The sequence below is a fragment of the Asterias amurensis genome, chromosome 7, assembly GCF_032118995.1.
Source record: "Asterias amurensis chromosome 7, ASM3211899v1".
Lineage (NCBI taxonomy): Eukaryota > Metazoa > Echinodermata > Asteroidea > Forcipulatida > Asteriidae > Asterias > Asterias amurensis.
Genome location: NC_092654.1, coordinates 23,216,018 through 23,241,771, shown reverse-complemented (window position 1 = coordinate 23,241,771; position 25,754 = coordinate 23,216,018). Strand labels below are relative to the sequence as shown.

Sequence of the window (25,754 nt, the reverse complement as noted above, 5' to 3'; positions counted from 1 at the left end):
TGGAGGACATTGTTGAGTAATTAAATCCAGTGTGCTGTAACGAAAATGACTATTCAGGCACCCCCCCCCCCCCAAAAAAAAAAAAAAAAAACAGAAATCCGTTTTGAAAGATACCCACAATGGGATCTTTATAAAACACATGATTTCCCCTGTTCAGGCTCCCGAAAAACAAATGCCTGGCATGCAGTTTGCCGTTTTTAAAATACCCTAGTGAGGATCTTTGCTGAACGTGCTTTCCCCATTCAGGCCCGAAAAACATTTAAAAAACTTAAAAAAACATACTTTATTGCTCCATGGTTTAAGCTAAAAAGGTTCCTTGTGAAAATCATGTTTTTATGGAAATCTTCCCAGGTTTGCAACGATATTTTGCCTGAGTGTTACGAGTAGTATTCTAATCTAAGTTTTGTGTTCATCATTTTCGGCGGGGAGAATTTAGTTTGCATGCCGCGCAAGACAAAGAGCGCCCTCTACTGCTCTGTCATTAAAGCCAAAATGGCGACGACCATAGTCATCGACAATGGCGCTTATCAGGTCAAGATTGGCCTGAATTCTGACGAAAAGCCAAGGTAAATTATTTCGTTTTTGCATTGAACTTGTTTGTGTTGTAATAAAGAATCATTTGAATGACTTGTTTTTGGCAAATTTGTTCACCCGAGCTTAAAAACAGTCCTTGATATTCATTGGGTCTAAACCATAGAGCTATATAAAAATTAGACCCAGTAACTGGGGCGCTGTACTCCTTTTCAACAATTTTTGACTTTATCTGTCGTACTAGCGCCCCAGGGAATGGCACAGAATTTTAACGAATACCCAGTTTTTCGCGACACCCAGCCACAAAAAATGCCTCAAAATGACAAAAAGACCAAACAAACTAGCTCAAAAATCGCCTACTCTATTCTCGATACGTCTAGGATGTAACATCAGGCATTTAATTGTACTCACGATCATTTTTTAAACTCCAAATCGATGATTTTTAACTCCGCATCGTGGAGCGATTGACAAGTCTGCGATTTTCGGATGTGTATGGTAACGAAACATGGCGTCGCGTTGTGGGTGGATGTCCATCAACGGCTGTTTAATGCTACACTTGTTACAGGCGTTGCAGCGAATGCTATACATTGTACACGGGGATGGGTACAGGCGCTGCAGCTAGCGAGTGCCCACGTGCGTTCAATCATGGGCAACGTAACTTACACGGTGCCGGGTTGTTGGAAAATTATCAGAAAGGGGGTGAAAAGTTCTCAGAAAGGGAATATTGTCTGAAAGAGGGGATTTTTCTGGTCTGAAGTCTGCTGGATGAAGCTGGATGGTTCTGGATGAAGTCTGCTGGTCTGGATTTTTCTGGTCATCGCCCCCCCCCCAAAAAAAAAGGGGAAAAAAAAAGGGGGAAAAAAGATGATAAATAAATAAATAAAAATTCTACAGTGACACTGGCAGCACTAAACATTACAAGAAGCAATTTAACCATGCACAAAAATCGTAGGCCTAGATGAAGTACAGCGGTTTTTATTTATTTATCATATTTTTCCCCCTTTTTTGGGGGGGGGGGGCGATGACCAGAAAAATCCCCTCTTTCAGACAATATTCCCTTTCTGAGAACCTTTCACCCCCTTTCTGATATTTTTCCAACAACCCGGCACCGTATAAGTTACGTTGCCCATGATTGAACGCACGTGGGCACTCGCTAGCTGCAGCGCCTGTACCCATCCCCGTGTACAATGTATAGCATTCGCTGCAACGCCTGTAACAAGTGTAGCATTAAACAGCCGTTGATGGACATCCACCCACAACGCGACGCCATGTTTCGTTACCATACACATCCGAAAATCGCAGACTTGTCAATCGCTCCACGATGCGGAGTTAAAAATCATCGATTTGGAGTTTAAAAAATGATCGTGAGTACAATTAAATGCCTGATGTTACATCCTAGACGTATCGAGAATAGAGTAGGCGATTTTTGAGCTAGTTTGTTTGGTCTTTTTGTCATTTTGAGGCATTTTTTGTGGCTGGGTGTCGCGAAAAACTGGGTATTCGTTAAAATTCTGTGCCATTCCCTGGGGCGCTAGTACGACAGATAAAGTCAAAAATTGTTGAAAAGGAGTACAGCGCCCCAGTTACTGGGTCTATATAAAAATATAGCTCTCCTCTATGGTCTAAACTCTATCTAGACTAGACTGTGGTGAAATGTCATGTGGTTTGATCATGCTGCCCTCATATTCGTGTGCTATTCACTGCTATTCTAACATAAACCATCATAAATAAAGCAAGAACACAGGGATCATGCATGTCATGTCAACTCATCCGTCGGACCATTTTGGATAACTCGACGGTTGAGAAAACTCAACGGTTTGGAGTTGGACAACTCGGCTAAGACTAAAGACTAAGACTAAGAGTAAGACTAAGAGTTAAGACGGGATAGCCACAACCAGGAGTTTTATTACACTACACTACAAGTCTACAGTACTTAATATTTAACACTAAATAACAGATGCAGATGCAGTTGCAGATGGCATGTCAGGTGCCTCAGTAGTTGCGATAACGTAACCCTCCTCCCGACGGCCGCCAGGCCGGAGGGTTACGAGTTCGGTTCGAGCCGCAACGGTTAATCTGGTCCAACACGTAAAATTTCGACAGCTAGTCACCAGATTTGCCCCATTTTTACCACTTTCAAAAATCATGACACAAATTCTGAGGGTACGAACGTAATCCGCAATGTCTAATGCAGCCTGCCATAATACTCAAAACACCATTTAGGAAATATTTCAAAGAAAAATGGACAAAAACTTACCAGATCTTGGAGCGAATTCCCAGGTTGATATTTTGAACCTGTCGCATCGCTTTGCTAAAGCATTATTTTGTTGTTGGGCTAAACCATTCTGTGAAAGGGGTGTTACAATGTTGCAGTGCGTGTGCGCGCTGTCCATTTGCATTGCACGCCGTTCACTCATAATGCCATGGCATTCGCTGGAAGTAGTCCTATGAACCGGGCCTAAAGCAGTTGAAAAGCAGTCACATGTTCAATTACATATTTAGGTAAAAATTTACAACCCCATCTAGAATAAATATAAATGTTTATTTTACATTAACAAATTTTGTTTTTTCCCTTGGACAGGTTGGTTCCAAATTGCATCATGAAAGCTAAGAATGAAAGACGGAAGACATACATTGGATCACAAATTGATGACTGCAAAGATCTGTCTGGTATCTTTTACGTCTTACCCTTCCAGAAGGTAAGATTTTAAACTATATAAGGTCTGGGCTCCGGAATATCACTCTGGAATGAAGTTCACATCTAGCCCCACTGGAGCCCTTTTTACTCGATCCCCCAAAAACCTAGATTCCTTGTTATAAGTTTTACAAGCGCTGATCTTTACTTCTTATGTCACTCTGCAGAGTTTTTACACAACACCAGGTATTGATTTTACCATTACTCCACGCGACAAGAGTACAAATATATTTACTTTATTTGTTTATTTATTTTAACAAAACCTCTAAAAGTGGAGAAGATCAAAATAAATTATATTGACAATAAAAGGTACATAAACACAAACTCAAGGAAACATGATAACCCTGACACTCATGGACGACCCCAGACCATCTTAACACAGTATTCAACAAAAGGATTGTCAGAACGATATGAGCATCTGACCAAGAGTACCAAAATCATCACAATTAGGAAACTGGCTGCGTACCACTGAACAATCACATTTTCTTTCTTAATCATTACTACTACCAGAAAAATAATGATGTTTCGCTTACATTTGTTAAACACAGTGCGTTCCAGTTCAGATTGTTAGCCTGACACACTTTTTTAAACAGTAGCGCAAACATTTGCAAGGTGACACTCCTTTACCAAGGAATGTCGGACAACAAACAACAGATTGTTTCACAATGTTCCTTGTGAAAAATTCCACTAGCGTAATTTTTGTTGTAGGCCGGTACCAACTACAAAACTTTTTTGACCATATATAATGTCAACTTAATGTTGTAACTAGTTTATATACATGTACACTTATAAATTTAACTCTAAAGTGAACTGGTTTGGATATATATTTTTTTAGGGCTATTTAGTCAACTGGGACGTTCAGCGCCAAGTTTGGGAGCACACATTCGGCAAAGATGCTTTGAACCTGGAGTGTGAGGAAACCAACGTGGTGTTTGCTGAGCCGTACTTTGATTTCTCATCCATCCAAGAAGCCCTGAATGAGATCTTCTTTGAAGAATATAACTTCAAAGCTATACTCAGAACAAATGGTAAATCTCAACCTCTCCTTGCCCTCCCTTCCCCCCACAAAAAAACCCAAATGAATCCCCCTGACTGGCGCTTCCCTTGTTGTATTGTAAACTTGGGTGTGATAAGGGCTAGATAGCTCAGTTGGTAGAGCACATGCACATTAATCCGGAGGTCGATGGTTCAAATCTTGCTCTAGTAAAACTGTCTTTGTTTAACCCCAAATCGTCATAAAAAATTTAAATGATAATGTAAAGAAAATCATCACCATCATGTCAAAATACTGAGAATACAGTGCTTACACACATCAATGTAATGGTAATACCAAATAATATAACTTATGAGTCACCTTTTTTCCTTTCACAGCTGGTACTCTAAGCGCTTATAAGAACCGGCAGGATAAACCTGAAGAGCTTTGTTGTCTTCTTGTAGACAGTGGCTACTCCTTCACTCACTTAGCCCCATACTACAATGGCAAGAAAGTAGGCAGTGCAATAAGAAGGTAAATCACTGCTTGATACCCCACTAAGATTGATTTCCCTGTGACGTGTTGCGGCTAAGCGGTTCAGAGCACGGACTCAAGGTGTAGTGTTTCTGATCAGCAGAGTGTGGGTTCAAGTCTCTGTCGTGGTGGTAATGTCCTTAAGATACTTAACCACAATTGCTTTGTCCCTCGGTTGGGACATTAAGCAAGAGGTGAGGTATAGTGCACGTAAAACAACCTAGAACACTTTTTGTGGAAGTGTAGGGGTTAACCCCAGTGTTTCTGTTCACATTGCAAGCACCCGTGTTTACAGGTTTCAAAAGGATTGCAGGGTCCAAATTAAAAAATAAGGCACTTGACCCAGACCCAGCCGCCGATTGCTGGCGGATTGAATCCCCTGCTGTAGAGGTAGTGTTAAAAAAACAAGCTAAGGCCAAATTTGACTGCAGCCAACTTCGATATAGTGTGAGGCAATCTTGTTGTGGGCAAAATGTATAAGTGTTAATAAAACTTTTCACGCAAAGATTCGGCAGTCCATCTGAATTTTTTCACTAACCACTTTTGGATCGTCTATAGTTTTGTGGCAGGCTGTGTTAAAGGTCTGTGCTAATTCTGTTTCTTAACGCATTATTTTTTTCTCCAAAGGATGAACATCGGGGGAAAGGTTCTGACCAACCACTTGAAGGAAATCATTTCATATCGTCAACTACACGTTATGGACGAAACTTATGTTATGAACCAAGTCAAGGAGGACGTATGCTTTGTGTCGCAGAACTTTTATGGAGATATGAAGACTGCAAAGTGAGTTGTGGCAAACAAAAATTACTTTCTTTCTGATTGTGTTCGTTGAGGATTTTTCACAGATCTCATACTTAAAATTTTGAACCACAAACTTTTAACTAAATGTGCTTTTATTGTTTCTCTCCTAAGTACATTTTTGTATCTACTGTCTTTATGTCAATGCATTTTTATGTCAATGCAATTTTACTGTGGTATCTATCTACTGTCTTTATGTCAATGCAATTTTACTGTTGTATCTTTTGTCTTGATGTCAATGCATTTTTATGTCAATGCATTTCTACTGTTGTATCTACTGTCTTTATGTCAATGCATTTTTACTGTTGTATCTGCTGTCTTTATGCTAATGCCTTTCTACTGTCTGGAAAGTCTTGTAAGGGTCTTGTGTGGGGGATTGTGGTATTTCCTTGCTTTTACCAAGGGTTAGCTTTTAATCATTGTCTAATTATTTTGTTATGCGTTTGTGTACATTTTATGAAATGGGCACAATATAAATGTCTGTTCACTGAGAGTTAAAACTAAATCGCTTTTGGTTGATAAACATGAAATTGTTTAACTGGTTTTAGATTGAGAGGCGGAGATAACTCAATCGTCAGGGATTACATCTTGCCGGATTTCTCCCATACCAAGAGAGGCTACCTAAAAGACAGTAATACCAAAGTCAAGACACATGAACAGGTGAGAGTTAATCGCTGTACTTTTCCTTTTTGTTGTACATTGACAACTTTTATCTTAAATACTGATTATGATTTTGGCCAAATGTTGAGGATCTTTGGCTGAGAGTGCATATATGCTGGTAACTTTTCCCCTCCTTCTTTTAATGTTCTTTTAATCAGGTCTGGACTTTCATCTGGAGATGGCCATTTTTCTTTTGCAAAGGGCACTTTTATTTGATAGTCTTGAAGTCTACGTGAAAAGGGCACCAACAGAATTGATAACCCTCGTGGCTTTCATGTACCTACAGGCCTGTTTATTGTGTACCTACCATTTTTATATTTGTAATATTGATTACTTTGTTTGCCAGATATTGAGTACCTTTGAGTACATGTGCTGATAACCCCTCCCCCCTCCTTTCGTGTTCCTTTTTATTGTGTACCACCAATGTTTTATATTTTATTGACTGCTCTATTTTCATATGATTTGCTTGGCCAGTTTTGGCTGCAGGTGGTTTTGTTGTTTATCCCTAGTGTTCAGTTATATGTTTGTATTAACTTTTTAATTCTTGTCTCGTTAAAATCTTTATTCATTAATTATAATTGTTATTACTGTCTTTTCAATGGTTTATCTGGCTTGTTTTGAATTATATGTCTTATTGCCATTTTTATAAGTCTATGTTTGTAAAGCGCTTTGAGGATTTTGCGTTCTAACAGTTAACTGCTTGGGACAAGGGCCCAAATTCATTGAGCTGCTTAAGCACAAAGAGTAGCTAAGCACATCTAAATTATTCTTACCAGAGTATGTTGACCAGACAAAGTACAATGTCACATGAACATCTGTGACTGGTGTCTTGCTCATTTGTGCTTTATAGCAGAATGTTGATAAGCAATACTCTTTTACTGAACGAAAAACAGTATTTTTTTAGTTACATATATGAACTATTTTTACTTGTAAATGTTCTTTTCTGCCTGCTTGGCTGCCAGTGCAGTTAATAAATAAACCAGATTAATGATAGTAATAAATCTAAGTCATTTGGCCCTGCAGGTTGCATGGTTGTACTTTACCTTTGGTTTAATTTATGTGAATCCTTGTTCAAATCCCACTAGGGTTTAGAATAGTGAATATTGATCAGGATTCCTGTACCCATCTAGGCCTATATGCTTAGCATATATATTCCTAAAACAGATTGCCACAAAGTTGACATTTTTGCAACCTGTTCCTTGCGAATTCCTTACTCGATCAGACAGAGACATTTTGTGATCACTGATCAGTATACTTTAAATATTGTCATTATTTTATCATCTTCTGCGTAACTGTAGAGAATCAAGTTATCGAGTTAATTGAGTTATTTGTTGTCTTTTTCAGACCGTCCGAATGAACAATGAAAGATTTGCTGTTCCAGAAATCCTGTTTCATCCGTCTGATATCAGTATACAGGAACAGGGTTTGTCGGAGGCTATCGTTCACGTCATTAATAACTGCCCAGCAGGTAGGCTGTCCATAGAGGGCGCTTTCTTATTCATGTTCCGGGTACTGTCCAAACAGTATCCTTTTCGGGGATTTCAGTTGAATTATGTCTTGTACAAAGGGAATGGTAATTTTTGGCTTGACAGACATTCGGGTCACAGTGTTTAAGTACTCTTTTGTTAATCCTGGACAGCTTGAAATGGGTTGTCTCTGTTCCTAATTCCCTGCTGTTCCCTCTCCCAGCCCAGTTACTAGCCTTATCCAATCTACCATCATCTCTTTTATTCTTCACATGTTTCTTGTCGTAGCCAAACCTTATGTCAGTCATCTTCATTCAGGACCAGTGCTTTAGTTGCCATTATTTAGCCTGTATGCCTACATGTAGTTCTGTTCTATATGTTGATTTTTTTTTCTTCCTATAAATAAAATTTTATAAAAAATACATGTATTGTTAATGTACTTTGTGAAATGGCGGAATAAATAATATCAATAATAATAATAATAATAATAATAATAATAGTATTAGTTTCTGTTTTTAAGGGATAGGGGAAATTTGTAGTCTCATTTAATTGTTGATTTGTTCTCGTGTGTTTGTTGTTGCTGTCCTAATATGGTTAATTTCTGGTTTCTTTTCCTTTTTTTTTATTGATTGATTTTTTTTCTTCTTTTAATCTTAGTGTATTATATTGACACTGTATTTTTCTATGCCATTTTATGTTTTATTTCTGTTATGGGAGTTTTTGAGAAATGTTAATTTTTAGAATATTTGTATATAGGCTTATTGAATTTTGTATTTTAATTATTTTGTCAAGTTAGAGCATTATTAATCTTGAAACAAATTTATTTCTAAAAATAATTTACCACTTTCAACACCGTGCAAACTTCAAAATCTTACCCAATCAGGTGGTAATATGGAGAAGAACATTCACTTTCATTTTTTATAATAATTTATCTTTTGTTGACAATGCTTTTTCAGACATGAGGCCGCACCTGTTTAAGAACATCTTACTAACCGGCGGCAATGCAATGTTCCCTGGTTACAAGGAGAGAGTAGAAAGTGATGTCCGATCCATGGCACCCGCTCAGTACGAAGTCAGCGTCACTAAACCAGATCAGTAAGTCTCTTCTAATTATAAGTGAGGGCTGGTGGAACATGGTATTTATTTCCTGATGTGTCACAGTGGGAGTACGGTGCCAACTGTGTGTGCATCACTAAAAGTGTCCTCGCAGCATTTTGTTTTAACCAGGCTTAATTATGTTGCCCAGGTTTAACCTGGTTTATGTTTGTTCCAGGTTTATGCTGCTTTATTTTTGCGTTGTTCACTAGAGTTTAACACACCCAAGAGATCAAAATCGTTTTCTGAATGTAATTCGTGACTTATTAAACTAATATTGTAGTTATTGTTAGAAAAAAACAGGGTTTTAATACACATATTCAATGTTGTGTTTGTAACCATAAAGTTGCCCCCATGCTCATATAATTTGTTTACATTAAAGAACTTTCTAGTAAAGTTTTGAAACAGCTTTCTAATGATTGTTTTATCATCTCATTCCAGTCCAATCACAGATGCATGGGAGGGCGGCAAATTACTCAGCAAGTCTAAAAACTTCTCTAAACTTATGGTGACAAGAGAGGAGTACAATGAACACGGTCACAGTGTCTGCTGGGAAAGATTTGACGTCTGAGGGAGTTTAAGAGTTGTGACTGTCATTCAGAAGATCCTGACTGTAAGCGTTCCTGTATGTGAAGCGCCCTCCGGAGGTAAAATATGGCCATGATGGTTGTAAGGCCTCAGCTTGGTCGCTACTAGACTGGTTCCCTCTGTTTATCCACAAGAAGAAAGATAGCCCCTGGTCTTACCGGCCAAATGATTTCATTTGGTACAATGATTTCATTGGATAGACGTGCAGTGACGTAACCATTACATATCTGTGTTTGATTTGTTCGAGGTGATGCAGTGTGTCAGCTGTACTTTCGACCGCCTGCATGCAGCGTATGTGTGCATAATGTTGTGTACATCATGTAGTGTTGTTTTACTCACTATGTAATACATGTATGTGTACATATGCATGTGAATTGACTGCAAATCTCTGAGTGAAATGAATGTGAGGGCAAAGGTTAATTTGTCAGGATCTCATCTGGCTGGTATCTGCATAATTCATGAGCTTCAAAGTGAGGCGTCAGATGTTAATTCAGGCTGGCCTCAGCTTGGTCCCAAGTTTCCAAGCCAGATGGGCTTGGGTTTGTTCACGGAGTATAATTCGACATTGCACTGTCTGAAATAAGGTGCTGCCTAGGTCGATGGTTGCCAACTTGGAAAGTATGTGGTTAGTGTTGGGGATCATTTTGCCATGGCTTTCAATTTGAGCCAAACTTTTATACAATTTTTATACAGAACAATTTTTAATAAAATATTAGTTGGTCAGTAATGAAATCACTAAAGAGTACATCACCATCTGTTGGAATGATCCCGTGAGTTGTGAACAGCTGCATTACGATGCCTGGCACCAACAGGAAGATATTGTTTTAACCCATCAACATATTCACTAAACTATCAAAATAAAAGGGTCTTTTCCAAAACATCGGTTTGAGCTCCGTCATCAGTTTGGAGGTGTGTACATTTAGTGCAGTGGAGCCCGGAGACTAAGGCAAAGTTTGGAAAAAGTTTGGAAGCAGACACGAAGGCTGGTCCTCTTAGTACACAATTCAGTACCATTACCATTGTTGCAGTCCAACATGGCCAGCTATTTTTAAGACTAAACTTTGTGTAAAGGAAAACATTTGGTTGTAACTATCGCGACAATGTCTATGCAAGGTACTTCATAATCCTAATTTGTATTTTTATTAAGTGATTCGTGACAAACAGTGTGTACATTTTTTCTGGCATTAAAAAGTATTCATTTGGTAAATTGAACTGTGTATGTTTATTTATTTAATTTTCAAAACCGAGTACATTCAACTCATCTGATAACAGGTGGCATGGTTTTTGTACAGAGCATTTGCTTTACTGTCTTTAACTCTTTCATCTCAAGACAGTTTGTAATGGTGTTGCGCTAAGCAAAAATGTACTTAATGCTTATATGCTTAGCATAGATGAACTGTCTGATTGTTTTAATCCTATATAAATGTAGATGTACAAACGTGAACATTTTTTCAAAATGTAAGCGGGAATGGAGATCGGAAGCGCAGAAGTCGTTTATAACCAGAGCTATCATCCTATGAAATTAGGATCGGCTTTCAACTCTTTTTTTTATAAAGACATAACTTAGAGTTGTTTTGCATTTTTTAATTTTTACACATACACTTATTTGGGGGGGGGGGGGTGTTATAAAAAAGAACAAGTCTACAGTCTCCCACTTAAGTCTTTAATCATAATTACTATTTACAATTAAATTTATTTGATTTTACAAACTAGTAAATAGATTTACATTACACACTTTACAAAATTCAGTTCATGCATCTACTACATTGTCCTCTTATATGAGGGTTTACGTGAATACATCGATGCTGATACGCCTTGAGTGTACCAGTAGCCTCTCCTCAAGGCTTTCATGGCTACAAACCTGTGTAGCGGAGACTACATATGTGCACGTGCGACTGGTGAAGCCACATAGCCTTTTCCAACTTGATTGTGCGTGTTTTCATGGTTGCATGATTCATAAAGATTCAAATGTAACTTATTCATAATTTTGATACAAATATGTAAAATGCTGAAAGGTTGACCAATCACAATACTTAAGAGGTAAATAAAGGCTGACAACATTGCATACTTGGTTTGCAAATTTTCGACACCAGAAGGGTAGCAAAAATGTAGACATAAAGAAAAAAATTCCTGACACATACATACATACAGGGCATTTATATAGCGCCACTACGTCAAGACACGTAGGAAAAGACTCGTGGCTTTGTCACTCAGGCATGTAGTCTCTGGTTCCAGGCACTTTGTGGCTACACTCCTTCCAGAGCCTCAAAGGCCTTGAGTTAAGGCTAGTGTACCAGGGACTTTTGATTGCTACTTTGCTCAATAATAATCTGCATTCATAAAATATTATTTACATTGTTTATTTTCTTATTATATATATAAACAGCTGAATAGGTAATAACTTTGACTAAAGATTGTCTAGGGAATATTTGTACAAATTGATCAATTGATAAACGCATAAGATTATCAAATTGTTTCCTCTGGTTTGAGAAACGTTTTACATAGCTATACATTTACCTTTATACTGTTTCTAACTATTACACAAGTCTGCACTAGTAAAAAGAAAAGTTTTTGACTAGAGTTTGCTTAGCAGGAACTGTACTTGCTACTTAGCACCCTTTTATGCAAATAGCTTGATTAAATTGGGCCCTTCAACCTTTTAGAGTTACAAATTTGTATTTGCGTTGTTTGTCACTTCTACTCAAATGGTTTGCCCACCAACTGGGAAATGTGACCTTTTCATTAATAAAAATGCTTGGTACAGTGAAATTTTTTATTTTGTTTTCTAGTTTGACAACATCTTTAAGACATTTGACTTAGATTTAAATGACCCTTGAGGATCATGAATCAGTTGAATGCATGTCTAGCCAAGTGGAACGGTGCAACCAAAGTCCATTGGTGGTGGATGAATTCTAAATGGTTTCTAGCAATAATTCACGCCAGTTTAACGAGGCTGCACTTCCGCCGATTACAGTTATTTAGCCTTGTCATCGATTTACCGCGCTGTGGTTGTTGCTAAAATCGTAATGATAGATTGTTCACACGTGACATCACACAGTTTAAAGTCAGTTATCTTTGCTGGCAAATATCAATTTGTTTTGAATGTACACCAACATGATGCCTGGTGCAAAATGCAGAAGTTTGATCAAAGTCCTTGCTTGATTGGTCTGTGAAATACTTTGCTGCGTAGAAAATTGAGAAAGTCAAAACCCAGTAATAGTTAACTGTAATGATGGCTTATATAATTGAACTATCTGTATTGCCGGAACTGGGTCAGAAATTAATCATCGCATGTGGTTTAACTCAAGCTGTGTGGGTGTATTGTTCGTTACCCTCTCAACTCTTCTTAAGGATGTTGTCGGATTGCAGGGTTTGAGGGCTATAGGCCCAAATAAAAATTGCTCTAAATCTTGGTCAAGGACACGAGTGTCAAGACCGGGTCTCGAACCCACTCTGCTGATCAGAAACACCAGAGCTCGAGTCTGGTGTTCTACACGCAACAAATACATAGTCAACCAGCTCGAGGTAATCTCTGATGAGAAACTTGATTCACAATTAGTTTTATTCATTATTTTATTTGGGGAAGTGAGGTACAGCGAGAAGAATGTCTCTTATATTGCTGCTAACATGTTCTGTTCGCATGCAGTGCAAAATTGCCCTGCTTGACTTGGGCAAACATTTCCATGTTGAGTGACCATAGAACGGAGGATAGTGGAGGATCGAGGTTGCCTATGGGCAAGTGGGCCAATACAGTGAATGGGGTCATTAATTACAAAGGCAAGCAATAGTCAAACTATACTCCAATCAGTGGCGTAACCAGACATTTATTTTTTTTTTTGGGGGGGGGGGGCAAGTGGTGGCAAAACATAATTTTTGATTATTCTTCCCCCGATATCTCAAAAACTCTATTGACATGAATTTTTCACGGGTTAGTTTTATTGTACATATCTACATCTACATGGGATTAAAAGAATTGAATAATTCCAAAAACCAAAGGTATACTTTGCCTTGTATCAAACCCTTTGTTTGTAATTTTGTTTTAATCGATCTCAAGTTGGGCTGGGGGCCTTTGGTTACACCACTGACTCCAATCTAAGCGACTACAACATATGAGAGAAGTGTTTATCATACACTGTGAAATGATGTTTCCTCATGTCTTGAAGATGTTGTTTTTTATCCTTGAGGGATGTCTTGATGTCATCGATGATGGAATTGGTCAGATCATGTAGGGCTATATTTGTACCCGTTGTACACTGCAATTGGTATTGCTGGGGTGTGACCCTCTGACAGTAGGTTTCTGTAATAAGAAGAAATAAAGTTTTGAGGAAATATACTTTGGTTTGCTGCATTAGATGGTCTTTCCCCCGTCAAGTGAACTCAGCAAACTCCCACAAAGGGATATAAACACCAAGCTGGCAACAGCCAATCTCTCTCATAATACAAATATTGGTTTAATGCCTATGAGTATGAATTGCACACATCAAGAAATTGTGATTGAGTAACTAGACGACAATACTTATTCTAGTCATGAAATCAGTGGTTAGCTTGGTAGGGTTCAAACCCTAAACCTTGTGATTGCAAGTTCTGCGATCTAACCGCTGGCCTATGTGAGATATTCTGCTAGCTTTTTCCCTCATACTGCTGCACTTTGGAACTCTTTCCCTGTATCTTGTTTTAGGTACGTGAACAAAGTACTCTCTCTCTTTAAATTGTCTTGTTTTCTTGTAGCCTTTGTGTTGGGAAACTTTTCACACAAAAATAATTTCAAAAATATTGAATCGTTTTGTGTATTTTTTATGGCACTAGTCAGAATACTAACCTAAGCTGATGTCTTTGAGTCCTGCCTTCAATCGTGCAATTCTGATCTTTGCTGCCTCCTCAACAAGTTGTGGAATCTTGAAGATTCTATCGTTACAATCCACCATGAAGGAGACCAAGTTCTTCTCTTGGACTGGGGTCACTACTTGACTTGGAATGATCAGCGATGTAAAAGTTGTGATGAGTGTGATTCGGTTGTCCATCTATTAAGAATGGGGGGAAGGTTGAATGATTTTGAAAATGAATAATCTGACATCGGTGTTGTTGCTTGATTGTCTTTCTCGTGCATCAAGCATGTTTTGATATAAAATATTTTGATTTTATGTTACAGATTTGTAATTTTAAGTTTAGTTTAGATTAACCATCCTACTGCTTGACCATTCAATATCATCCACTGTGGTTTTGAATTTTAAACTATGCCAGCCTGCAGTATGATACCACATGGTAAATGCACCTACGCAGTACACAACCAACCCTCCTACTGTCAAAACAGTCAATATCATCCACTGTGGTGTCAGCGTGCTATGATATCGTAATTTGTGAAACGTCATCATCTTTAGGGATCAGATTGGCTCAGTGGTTTCTTTCCCTGTCTTTCACCTCTGTGGACCCGCGTTCCAATCCCACCTCAGACCGAAGCCTTGCATGTGGATTTGGTTTTCGGTCTCTACGTGATTTTCCCCCTTGGGGTTTCCTGTTCATCATGTTATTGGCGCTAATTTTGCTGTTGGATGTGTAATCAAATAAAAGGGTTTGTAATCTTCAACACTGCATACCTCATAGCTCAGTTTCACTGCATTCTTAGTGCTTGCCGCACTCATGAATCCCAGCAACCTCTTCAGTTCATCTCGTTCCTTCTTCCCAACAATCATCATCATCACCTGCGTCAACTCAATCGCTCTCGTTGTCTTCCCGCGAGCGAGAGAACCCAAGATGGCCGACAAGACCTCATGGAGATCAGCTGGGATCAAGTGATGTTTCCTCCCAGCGTAGTGATTGGTCAGAGTCTGGAAGAGGAGTAATTTGCGCGCATGAACCGAGGACTGTGATTGGCTGTTGGTGCTACTAAGGAAGCTGGCTGCTATTGAAGCGCCCTCTGGGTGTGAGTGAAGACATGCGATGGCGGACGAGAACCAAGGATCACTGCTGGAAATTATCAAATAAAACACATCTATTATGTTTCTTGAATAATGATTTGGGTTAGACAAATTGACTACCAACTAAGCTATCCAGTCCTATGTTGGCAGTCTCCCTATTAGTCCATATCTTTGTTTGGGGTGCCAGTCAGAAGCCATATAACAGTTAACTGCCACATAGGCTAGCCAGGGATCACCAAGTTTTTGATACAACCTCGGAAGTGGCAGCCAAGGGATCACCTTAAGGAAATGTGACTTTTCTTAATACTGTGGGCAATAAGTCACTCTCAGGAAGTGAACTTTGTCAAGTTGATGACAAGACTGCAGTATTAAAGAGAACTTTATTGGTAACTCACCCAGTGGTATCATCTTTGATTGTGTTTCCATTCGTTAAACTCTCTGCGATATCGTTTCTAGCTTCAAACTTTTCTGTGCAGCTTAAAATGTCCTCTAGAAGGGGTAAATCCACTAACTGCAACAGCCTCTGTATTGTAGACTCCTTCCAGATTTGATTCAAATCTTTGAATAAACAATAATTATCAAAACCATCACAAAACAAATAATAAAATATATAAACTTCCGATTTTTTTTTTTTTTTAAACATTCAACAACCCTCACCATAGGTGGTGCTACTACAAACTACAGTGTACATACCAAAATATTTGTTCAGCATAATGCCGATTTATTAAGAAAGATATAATAAAAATCACATATGAAAGTTTCAGTTGTATTCAGTTGTCTACTTGTTGAGAAAGAGCAAACAAATTGTATGTTGAATTCATCCTTGTTGACAGCAGATACTAATCACATCTCTGGCTTCAGTACAACACAACTCAAATAAGATTTTTCACATGGTGCTACCACAAACCTCACCTGATTATTATGAATGACTCTTATAATGAGATGTTTTTTCCAAATATCCTTTGAAATAATTGCTCTTTAAATGAATTCTGTTCACAAATTTTCATCTCTAACTTGATTCCGTTGCTATCCGACTTGTTTGCCCCACACTTTTCCGTTCCTGCAATTTCCTTACTTATAACAAGACTCACCGATATCATCCCCATTGCTCGCCTTTGATCTAGTCAACCGAACTGACGCCCTGTCACAGTAAATATTCACATCGCTGCTCCTGCTACTTGTTGATTTAGTGTCAACTTGGGAGGATTCTGATGTTACACTCGCCGTCTCTACGTCCTTATTTCTGATTTTAAAAACAAAAATTGATTTCAACATAAAAAGGTTTTCAGTGTTCTTTTTGTGGCAAGTGCTGTTTGTTATGTTGATGAAATCAACTGTATTTTGAAGCAGGAGAAATCGTGGATAAGGCGCCTCCAGACCATTCAACCCCACATCCAAGAAGGAAATGACTAGCAACTTGTCTTTGCCTTCACCTTTTCCAAGAGATATCCCCTTTTCAGTCTGCCTCATTCAATAATTAATTACTTTCTCTTCCTTTTCCCACCTTTGACTTTGTCTTTTGTGTTTCCAACCTCTTGTTTGTTAAACCAGCCCATTCCCTGGACCCCCTTGTCTCCTTCATTGTTCATTCCTTGCTGTTTCGGTGTGCTTTCTACCTCCCTCTCATTTTTGGCCATTTGATTGCCCCTTTTACACTAGTACACCTTTTTATGTGTGTTGTCATTTAACCTTGAGAGAGACTCTACCAGAAATATCAGGCCATTAACTCTCTTGTGCATATAAACCAGTTTTGTAAATATGACCCAGGTATTCTTTTATGAAAGTAATTCTTGTGACTACTGACTTGACTTCTGTTCGCTTCCCAAGTCGAAAACTTCCGATACTCCGACGACTCTTTTTACGCTCTGGCAGGGATCCTTGAGAATCGAGATCTCCGCATCTTAAGTAAAAATAAAAAGATGTTTGATGTTTTGTGGAAAAGAAGGCATGATAAAACAATGAGGGATAGAGTTGACTTCAGGGCTGGAACTTGGGGGCAAAATTCAGAAGACTGCAGGATTTGTAGCTTAGAATCTTTACTTGACTGGGATTTTATTTACAAGACAATGAAAAGAGACTAAAATCAAAACGAGAATCAGTTGTATGATCTGAACTGTTTGCACCAAGATAGTTTGTTGTCTCTTCTGTTTTAAAGGTGGTACTCTGCAGGATTGAAAGATATTTGTGATACTCAAGCTCAACACTTGAATGTCATTCTTCTAAGACAAAATGTTGAATTCAAAATTACAAGACCACCAGACTTGTCCTGCCTTGCGCTTACTGGCCCAACACTGAAAGCACCCGGAGGTAAAATCTGAGCCCTGTGACTTGGAGATGAAGAGACAGGAAAGAGTTTGGAGGATTGCGACTCCTTACTGGCTAAATGGATTAGAGTAAAACAGAACTCAACTTACTTCGGCTCAAATTTTTGCCTTGAGAGTCTGAAACTTGCTCTTAGCTTGTCTCCGGATCGAGGGATGTTTTCAAGAGATCCACTGATATTGTAACTGAAGATTATAAAACAACAAAATTTGTAACAATTCAAATATACCCAGCAGGGAACAATTTCGTCCAGCAGTTATTGCATAGGAAAATATTAAGACTGGTTAAATTTTGTGTACAATAATGGTAAACATTGAGTAGTAAAAGATGATTTTTTGAGTAGTAATTTATACATTTTGCATTGCAGTTTGCTGTAAAAGGGAAATCTTTCGATGACCAGTTGCCATTTATTACGGTTCCAAGGACTGGATTATTTACATGCATCCCATGAAAGGAAATTTAGTTATATCTCACAAACATTTACGATATTACTATCCGTGTTGCCACATCTTGCGTGACATCAATTAGCTCACCTCCCCTCTGGTTTTAATTTTCCGAGTCCAAAGCTGTTTCGTTTTCTCTTTTTTTTCTCAAGGGGTGTATCTGATGGGTTTCCTTCAGTCATTCTGTTGCAATGGGGACGGGAAAAGAGAACAAGGAACAAATATAGACAAAGGATTGTTGTTATATGTACTGAAGATTGTCTGCTGTTAAAAGTAAGATTGACGTCAGACAAAGAATGAAACACTACTTGGTGATAGGGTTGTCGTTGTAGTCGGCAAAACAAATTAATTATGCACTTTGGTTTCAAAATTATTGTACTCTAATGGTAGGATAGCATCTTTCAACAAGAACATTTTTTAATCAAAGCAAAACTGTAAAAAGGTCATACCTAGGTAATCCATCCGTTTTCAGTTTTCCAAGGCCGAAGCTTGCCCTCTTCCTTTTCTTGCGGTCAAACAAACCGGCAAAACCAGTGGCACCATCATTTTCATCGCATCTAATAACAAAAACAAGTTACATCAAAGACATGTAAATTTTTACTTTATAAGTATCCATCAGAATTCATATTCATATGAACTTTATTATATTCTGAATACCCAGTGTAACCACCTTGACTTTCGCACAAAACTTGCACTGGTTTCGATGTTACTGAAACTGAAAAGCCAAGACGGAAATGTTTTCTTACCGATGTTCCATTTTTGACTTGCCAACACCAAAACTGCTCCTCAGTTTCTTCCTTCTGTCGAAGGGAGAACTTTTCAAGCTGTCATGGTCAATTGATCTGCATAACATAATCAATCCCAACATCTCGTAACAATTTAAGAACACTCAGAAATACAGACTCCTGTTTATATCAAAAAGGTGCCCGATTATTTTTTGCTCCTACAGCCTCAGTTAGGAGTAGATTTTTGAATTCAAGAGACTACTTAGTTCTGAAAAGAACTATTGCGCTTAATAACTACTACCTGGTGAGGGGAGATAGGGAATCTACCGGGACTACTATTTTTGCCTAGTGGATTGAGGGGAATTCTCGTTATGCCGTGGGATGAGCTCTGCATAATTGGTTCCAGATGGGGATTTAAAGTTTTAGGTACATTCCACAGTGAACATTTATGCATTCTATTGTTTTATTTAGTTAAGCTTTTTAGGGTCTTAAGGGAAAGCAATCTTATAGTGGAGGGTGAAATTTGTTACCTTTTCTCTGTTTGACTTCTTGACATCTGTGACAAATGATGGTCGAAATGACTATTGCTACGAGCTCTCTGTTCACTCCCAAATCTGTTCATGAATTTTTAAAGAAAGAGTTTTAGAATTCACAATAACTATACAGTCACTGGTCTGAAATCTTGTTTTAGTCTCTACATGTAATTCTTTATTGAAGTTATTAAAGCTGACACACTGAATCCGCTCAAATCCTTGTTGATGGATCCATTGTTTGCTTGATCAGCATTCACTTTTTTAAATCATTTTACTGGGTCATCAAATTTGGTGAATCAAGTTTTCCCCTAATCCACCATTGTGGACTGCAACACCTTGCCCTAAATTTATGTCATCTCTAGTAAATCAATGGACACCTTTAAAGACCTCACTAAAAAACAAAGTTACTCCCTCCCTTTACCCTCCCATCCCATCCATACATTTTGCAAGCTGATGTGATGTGTCTTTTAAACATTTTTGTGCCAGCTTATTTTTAACAGTACAGAAGTTAAATTTAGCCAAAGAATTAAAAGATTAATCGATAGAAGACGGTAAAAACAAGCCTTCCAACCACACTGATACATTATCACAGCAGTCCTGTGGCTGTACATAGTACATGGAGTTGTGAACTCTCATCCAGTTAGAGCTTAGGCGCACTCTCCATAGATTTAAAACAGAGGGAGGGCCTGCACTTGCAGTCTGCTAACTGGGTGAACGATCATAATATATTTCAATGTACGCCGCAGGTCTGCTTTGAGCATGTCGACACAGTCCCTTTAATATACAGTCAGTGAAAGTCTAAAAGTCCTAGGGTTAGGATTACTGTTAAAGTCGACCTATGACAGGCCTGGAAGTGGTGCCCCTTCCAAAACTCTCTCATAGACTTTAGGATGTTCCAATGGAAGGGCCCTTTGCAAAACCAAAATGGCCTCGTCCTCTCATAGATCAACTTGCAGGCCTGCTGTTATTACCTGTAGTAGCTTGCGTTGCTGTCCTGGAAGACTGGTTTAGTGTTTATGGATTGCTGAGACTGAGACAAAACATCGTCAAATATATTCTGCTCCAGTAGTAACTGAAAGAAATTAGTTGTTGGGAATTTGTTATAAAATTTATGGACAAGTTAAAATTGTGTGCAGTTACGGAAACTGAAGATGTGATCAGTCAATCAATGGGAAACCTAAAATACATAATTTTGTTTTTTTAAACAACTCAATGTTAGCAGCATCAATATTGAATTGAAGAATGTTTTCATTGAAAAAATAAGTTGTTGTTGGGAATTTGTTATAAAATATATGGACAAGTTAAAATTGTGTGCAGTTACGGAACTTGACGATGTGATCAGTCAATCAATGGGAAACCTAAAAAGAATTATTTTGTTTTTAACAACTCAATGTTAGCAGCATCAATATTTAATTGAAGAATGTTTTCATTGAAAGAGTTATAGAGAAAATTTCTTTCAACCATTTTTCTTTTTGTTTTTTTGGGGGAAATAAAGGGATGTTAAAGTGTAACTATGTTCAGTGACATAAGTTTTGTCTGACTATTAGTATATTACTCAACCGAATGTCATACAACTCGTCCGTCGGAACAACTCGTCCATTCTTACAAATCGACGGTTCAGACATTTCTACGGCTCAGACAACTCGACGGATGGCCAAGACAAGTCCGACGGACAAGTTGTCTGGTCTCCACCCAACCATGTCCACTGTCATTTTGTATGGATAAAATTTTCAAATCAAAAGATTATTATCCAAAGTAAGACTTAGTCTTGAGTGGCTGTAAACATGCTCTTGCAGCGATTCAACTACACATACTTGACACAATTTGACTGCATTTTCTCTGGAAATGTCTCGCTCAAATCCACTCTGCTGTAGATATGGCAGTAGGACATCTACAGCATTGGCTCCAGTGAAGCATCCCTCGTAACGCTTTGCCTTGTTCTTGTGCGGTTTTGTGTCTACGCTGTCTTGTAGATGTTTGATAATGCTGTTCCATCGCTGTGTGGCTCGAAATGGTCCATTCATCGTACCTGCGGCAAATTGAGTGTTAATAATTACTGCAGTTTTAATTTGAAAAATAAATTGTGCAGCAACACAACAGGCCTGGTTACAGTGAGTGTAGTTGCGACATTGTAACCCTCCATCCCTACCGGTAATCGCAGACCTTTGGTAGGATGGATGTTACAAATGTTTGCAGACCGCTGGGTTGGGAAGATTGAGGGTTATGATTGTCGTTCTAGAAAAATACTGAAATAGCTAGCCCCACTTTGTTAATAAGACTAAAAATGGCCACATAAGTGGAAGTGGGATTTCTGAAATCAGTGACATGATACTGAGTGATACTTAGAACCAGGGCAAGGCAACGTTTGGTTGCGATAATCGTGACCCATATACTCCCAATGGTTAGCCGAGTTACGATTATCAGCAAATTGTCTTCTTTTTTTAACAAAATTAATATTTTTACTCAGTCATAGTCTAAATTTATATCTAAGTTCTAACAAAAAAATATATATAAAAAGGCCTTTTTATTCAGTGGAATCCAGAGCTAGTAACCAGGCTCTGTTCTGTACTCATTTTATTAAATTTTGATTTTTGCATTTCCTGCCTGCCTAGAAACTTAAGCCTTTATAGGCATGATTGATAGGCCTAATATTTATATAATAAAATAGTTTCTATTCTAGAGAAGTAACCCCCCCCCCCATGATTCCCATGAATTTGTCTCACTGTCTGTGGTAAGGGTGGTTATTGTAGTTTGCACACCATGATGGAGCAATAGTTTATTGCTCTATGGTTTATTGCTCCATGGCACAACATATACAGATCCGGCCAGAGGCACAGAAGAGTCGAGAGCAAGGTTACTAGAAAGGTTGGAGTTGGACTCGACAAAACATGATGATTTTTTTATTTAAAAAATTGTGTTGAAAACAACGTTATTTTCGCGGCCATTTATCATGCCGCAGCAATACTGTTGTTTTGATTTTGACACAGTGCCGATCCGATCCGTTAAGACTCCAGAATAACTTACTAACCTGCGTCATCCATTGAGTCTGTCATCGGTTTTGAACAAAAGTTTTGTGTTTCTCGCAGAGGGTGAATCTTCAACAAGGTCGCCATTTTGAAATTGAATTTACCTCGGTTTTATTTTGGATTACTACATTTTGACAGAGGGGGTGTTTGATTCGAAACGCCCAAATTAAAAATAGAAACGGACAAAGGTGACAAGAAATAAAAAATACGTGTGTTAACTTTTTTGACATTCAAAGAATTGCTTTACATTTTAAAAAGGTTTATATCTTTATATGTACTTTGAACATTTTCTGAAGTTGACTTTAAAACTAAAATGGAACATGCCAATTCTCACCCACTCACCAAGAGAGGGCGCCATGCACCAGCAACAAACCAGTCAATCAATTATTTTGCAAAATAAAGTTGCGGTGAGTCGAATCAAAGTCGGCTCTGGCATCAACCGCACCAAAGAGTAAGTCAATAAATTTATGCATTTACAATTTATTGTATTGAAAAGCTTGGATAGTTTCTTGCTTTTGCTTTGCTGTGAATGATGATAATGACAATGATGAAACCTACAACAGCACACGAGGGAGAAAATTACGAAAACTTTTGGGTGCAATCTCAAATCTGAACTGAAACTCACTCCGCGCGCCGACCCACACTGCGTGAACTCGTAAACTTTATGCATGCAACACTACAGCAACAAGTCTGTGTGTGTGTGTGTGAATGGTGAAATACTTGGTGTATTGTCCGTGTGCAACAGCACTGCTTTGTGGTAATTCTAGGGGGGAGTGTCACTGCCAAAACAATCATACAATGCTGTTGTCTTCTCAACATTAACATCATAAAGCCATCGGACACTTTCTGAACAGAACAAAAATTAATATTCACAGATTTACAAATATGTTACGGAGTTTACAGAAGGTAATGGTGAAAGACTTCTCTTGAAATATTATTCCATGTTATGCTTTACTTTTTGAGAAAACACTAAAACCAATTATCAATTCTCGAAATCGAGAATAACAGATTTATTTTAAACACATATCATGACACGGCGAAACATGCGGAGGGTGGGTTTTCACGTTATTTTCTCCCGACTCCAATGTCCAATGACCGATTGAGCCAAAATTTTCACAGGTTTGTTATTTTATATAAAATTAAAAGTTGTGATACACTAAGTCAAGTGTGGGCCTTTGAATGAACAATACTGTTTACCGATGTTGTGTGATTGCTTTAAAGCCATTGGACCCTTTCGGTAAACAGTGTTGTCCAAGGCCCACACTTTGTGTACCACAACTTCTATGTGTTGTCATTTAGCCTTCGAGAAAGACTCTGCTAGGGTCGAAACGTCAGGCCCCTAACTATTTTTTGCATGTATACTCTCGGTCCATTTGGTTGGTAAGTTGTTTGCAACAGCTAATTCTATTTTCTCACAACTTCGATATCAAAAAACAAACCTGTGAAAATTTAGGCTCAATCGGTCATCGGAGTCAGGAGAAAACAACGGAAAAACCCACCCTTGTTTCCGCACGTTTCGCCGTGTCATGACATGTGTTTCAAATAAATCCGTAATTCTCGTTAACGAGAATTTATATTTGTTTTGCTGTTTTCTCAAAAAGTAAAGCATTTCATGGAGTTATAATTCAAGAGAAGTCTTTCACCATTGCCTTCTGTAAACCCTGTAAGTTATTTGTAAATCTGTGTACTTTTGTTTTTTTTCTGAACCGAAAGGGTCCAATGGCTTTAACACCAAAAAAATTCAAACAAAGATGTTGGTCGTGGGGTTGATCGTTTTTCATTTGATGTTTGTTTTTGTATAAAAATTAAACACTTGATTAAAAATAATAAATTAACCCTTCCTTGACTTTGGGTACTAAGTTTTGTATTTTTTTAATTTATGTGAAATTGCAAAATAAATAATAAAAATAAAATTAACTGTGATAAATTTTTGTTTCTGTTTTATTTTTTTGTGGTTAAACTTATAGTGAAGCTTGTTTTAACAGTAGTGCGAAAAAACTCAAACGGAAAAGTTTCTGTTTGGCGCTACCACATTACCTTTAAAATTATAGTAACGGTATCTTATTTATTTACCTCAATGAGCTAGGCCTATCCCTTTTTGTTTCAATAAGTGAAAAAGTGGTGGTGCCACTAGACTGCATAACTATTTTGTTAAAAGGGGTTACTGGTCCAATGCTAAATTTACCAGACTCCGTGGCCAGTGGCCCTGGTGGTATTTAGAGGGGAAACAACAACCCTTCTCCTCGGGTAAGAAAACAATTCAGTGGTTTTGGAGTTAATTAACGGAATTGGTGGCGACGTGCGGAAGATTATCCGGTGGAAGTTACTTGCTGCAGTCCAGTACTAAAATTCTAAAAGTAAATTTACTAGACTCTAGCCATAGGACAATCCTATTGTCAATAGGTACTAGTTGATAAAATACCAGTCTGCAAGACTTGTTTAGTTGTGGGGTTTACTTTGTGAGTGATGTCCCAATATACTAAAATTTATTTACTCTAGTCAGTGGTCCATTCACTTTGTATTATACAAAAATAGTCTGTAATACTTGTTCAGGGGTGACCTCATTTGAAAGTGGTAGACTCTTTCCTATAGACTCTGACCAGTGGTCAACTTGGAACCCAACCATCGACTTTACCAAATTAATTAGAATTTAATATGTATGATCGTTGTGTACTTCCAGATAACAAACACCCTCTTAGTGGACGAGCCTGACTGTAGTATTAAGAGGACATACCCTTCTGTTATAAATTCATTTAGGCCTACACCAGACCCATAATCCTCTCGGCTGATTTTTTATATTTATCTCTGAAAATTTTGAAGATTAATTTAGAAGTAGACTCTCTAACAATAACATGCCCCCACGACTGGACTGTTTTTTGCATTATCTCACGGTAAAGCATGAATGCCCGTTGCGGTAGTGTAAAGGAATTACTCTCTGCTACAATGATCATTTAATGCTCTGTAAGTCTAATTCTTAAATCAACATGACTAGATTTATTATGCCTTGAACCATTCTCTGATTGCACTGAGTATTCTGCATCAAGTGTTTGTGCAAGGACAGACCATGGACAGACGCATCCTTTCTTTTTGAGAAGATGAAGGTCTTATGAACTACCATGATGTTCATTTTTCGGTCCTTCCTGTATGATGTACTTTGTAAAATTGCAGTTTGTTTTGTACTTTGGACCCAAAGTTGAATGCAAACTTGCTCGGTTAGGAGTCAATATCTACATTAACTTGTTGATTCATTTATGAATGGTGAAATTTTGAAAGACTAGGCTTCAGACGCGTGCATTTTTTACACAGTGACATTGTGTAGGCGTAGCCTTCATTGGTATTTGTATTGTATAAAACATTACAGCTTATAGGAATCAAAACTAGCTTTGTTCGGTATTTGACCCACATTTGAATCTGTTTATCCCCGTGACCTTCAGTAATCATGGATTTGAC

At 38.1% G+C, this 25,754-nt stretch overlaps 3 protein-coding genes across 9 annotated transcripts in view; 2 read left to right on the top strand and 1 right to left on the bottom strand.

Moving 5' to 3' along the window:
• The first annotated feature begins 486 nt into the window (after positions 1 to 486).
• LOC139939749 (actin-related protein 6-like) lies at positions 487 to 12,012 on the top strand. Its single transcript, XM_071935848.1, has 9 exons — positions 487 to 566; positions 3,113 to 3,230; positions 4,062 to 4,254; positions 4,598 to 4,733; positions 5,361 to 5,516; positions 6,080 to 6,191; positions 7,536 to 7,659; positions 8,614 to 8,752; positions 9,194 to 12,012. The coding sequence occupies exons 1-9, from the start codon at positions 493 to 495 to the stop codon at positions 9,321 to 9,323; spliced, it is 1,182 nt and encodes a 393-aa protein (XP_071791949.1). The 5' UTR covers positions 487 to 492; the 3' UTR covers positions 9,324 to 12,012.
• Positions 12,013 to 12,145: 133 nt separating this feature from the next.
• Positions 12,146 to 22,391, bottom strand: LOC139939747 (DEP domain-containing protein 7-like). 3 transcript variants are annotated; one of them, XM_071935845.1, is made up of 14 exons: positions 22,307 to 22,391; positions 21,093 to 21,307; positions 20,250 to 20,350; positions 19,276 to 19,359; positions 18,767 to 18,862; positions 18,470 to 18,577; positions 18,111 to 18,203; positions 17,670 to 17,762; positions 17,060 to 17,155; positions 16,347 to 16,498; positions 15,651 to 15,813; positions 14,935 to 15,304; positions 14,160 to 14,361; positions 12,146 to 13,637 (listed from the first exon to the last, which is right to left on the bottom strand). In XM_071935845.1, exons 1-14 carry the CDS (start codon positions 22,389 to 22,391, stop codon positions 13,441 to 13,443), a joined length of 2,055 nt encoding a protein of 684 aa, XP_071791946.1. In that variant the 3' UTR covers positions 12,146 to 13,440. The 3 variants fall into 3 exon arrangements, with proteins under 3 accessions (XP_071791946.1, XP_071791947.1, XP_071791948.1); XM_071935846.1 differs by having other exon boundaries at positions 14,935 to 15,301; XM_071935847.1 differs by lacking the exon at positions 22,307 to 22,391 and adding an exon at positions 22,002 to 22,082.
• A 300-nt stretch (positions 22,392 to 22,691) lies between these two features.
• LOC139939342 (synaptotagmin-7-like) overlaps positions 22,692 to 25,754 on the top strand; it is a 31,829-nt gene continuing 28,766 nt past the window's right edge. For all 5 annotated transcript variants that reach the window (XM_071935136.1, XM_071935139.1, XM_071935138.1 and 2 more), the window contains exon 1: positions 22,692 to 22,755. The gene's annotated coding sequence lies outside the window, so the exon portion shown is untranslated. The remainder of the gene's footprint in view (positions 22,756 to 25,754) is intronic.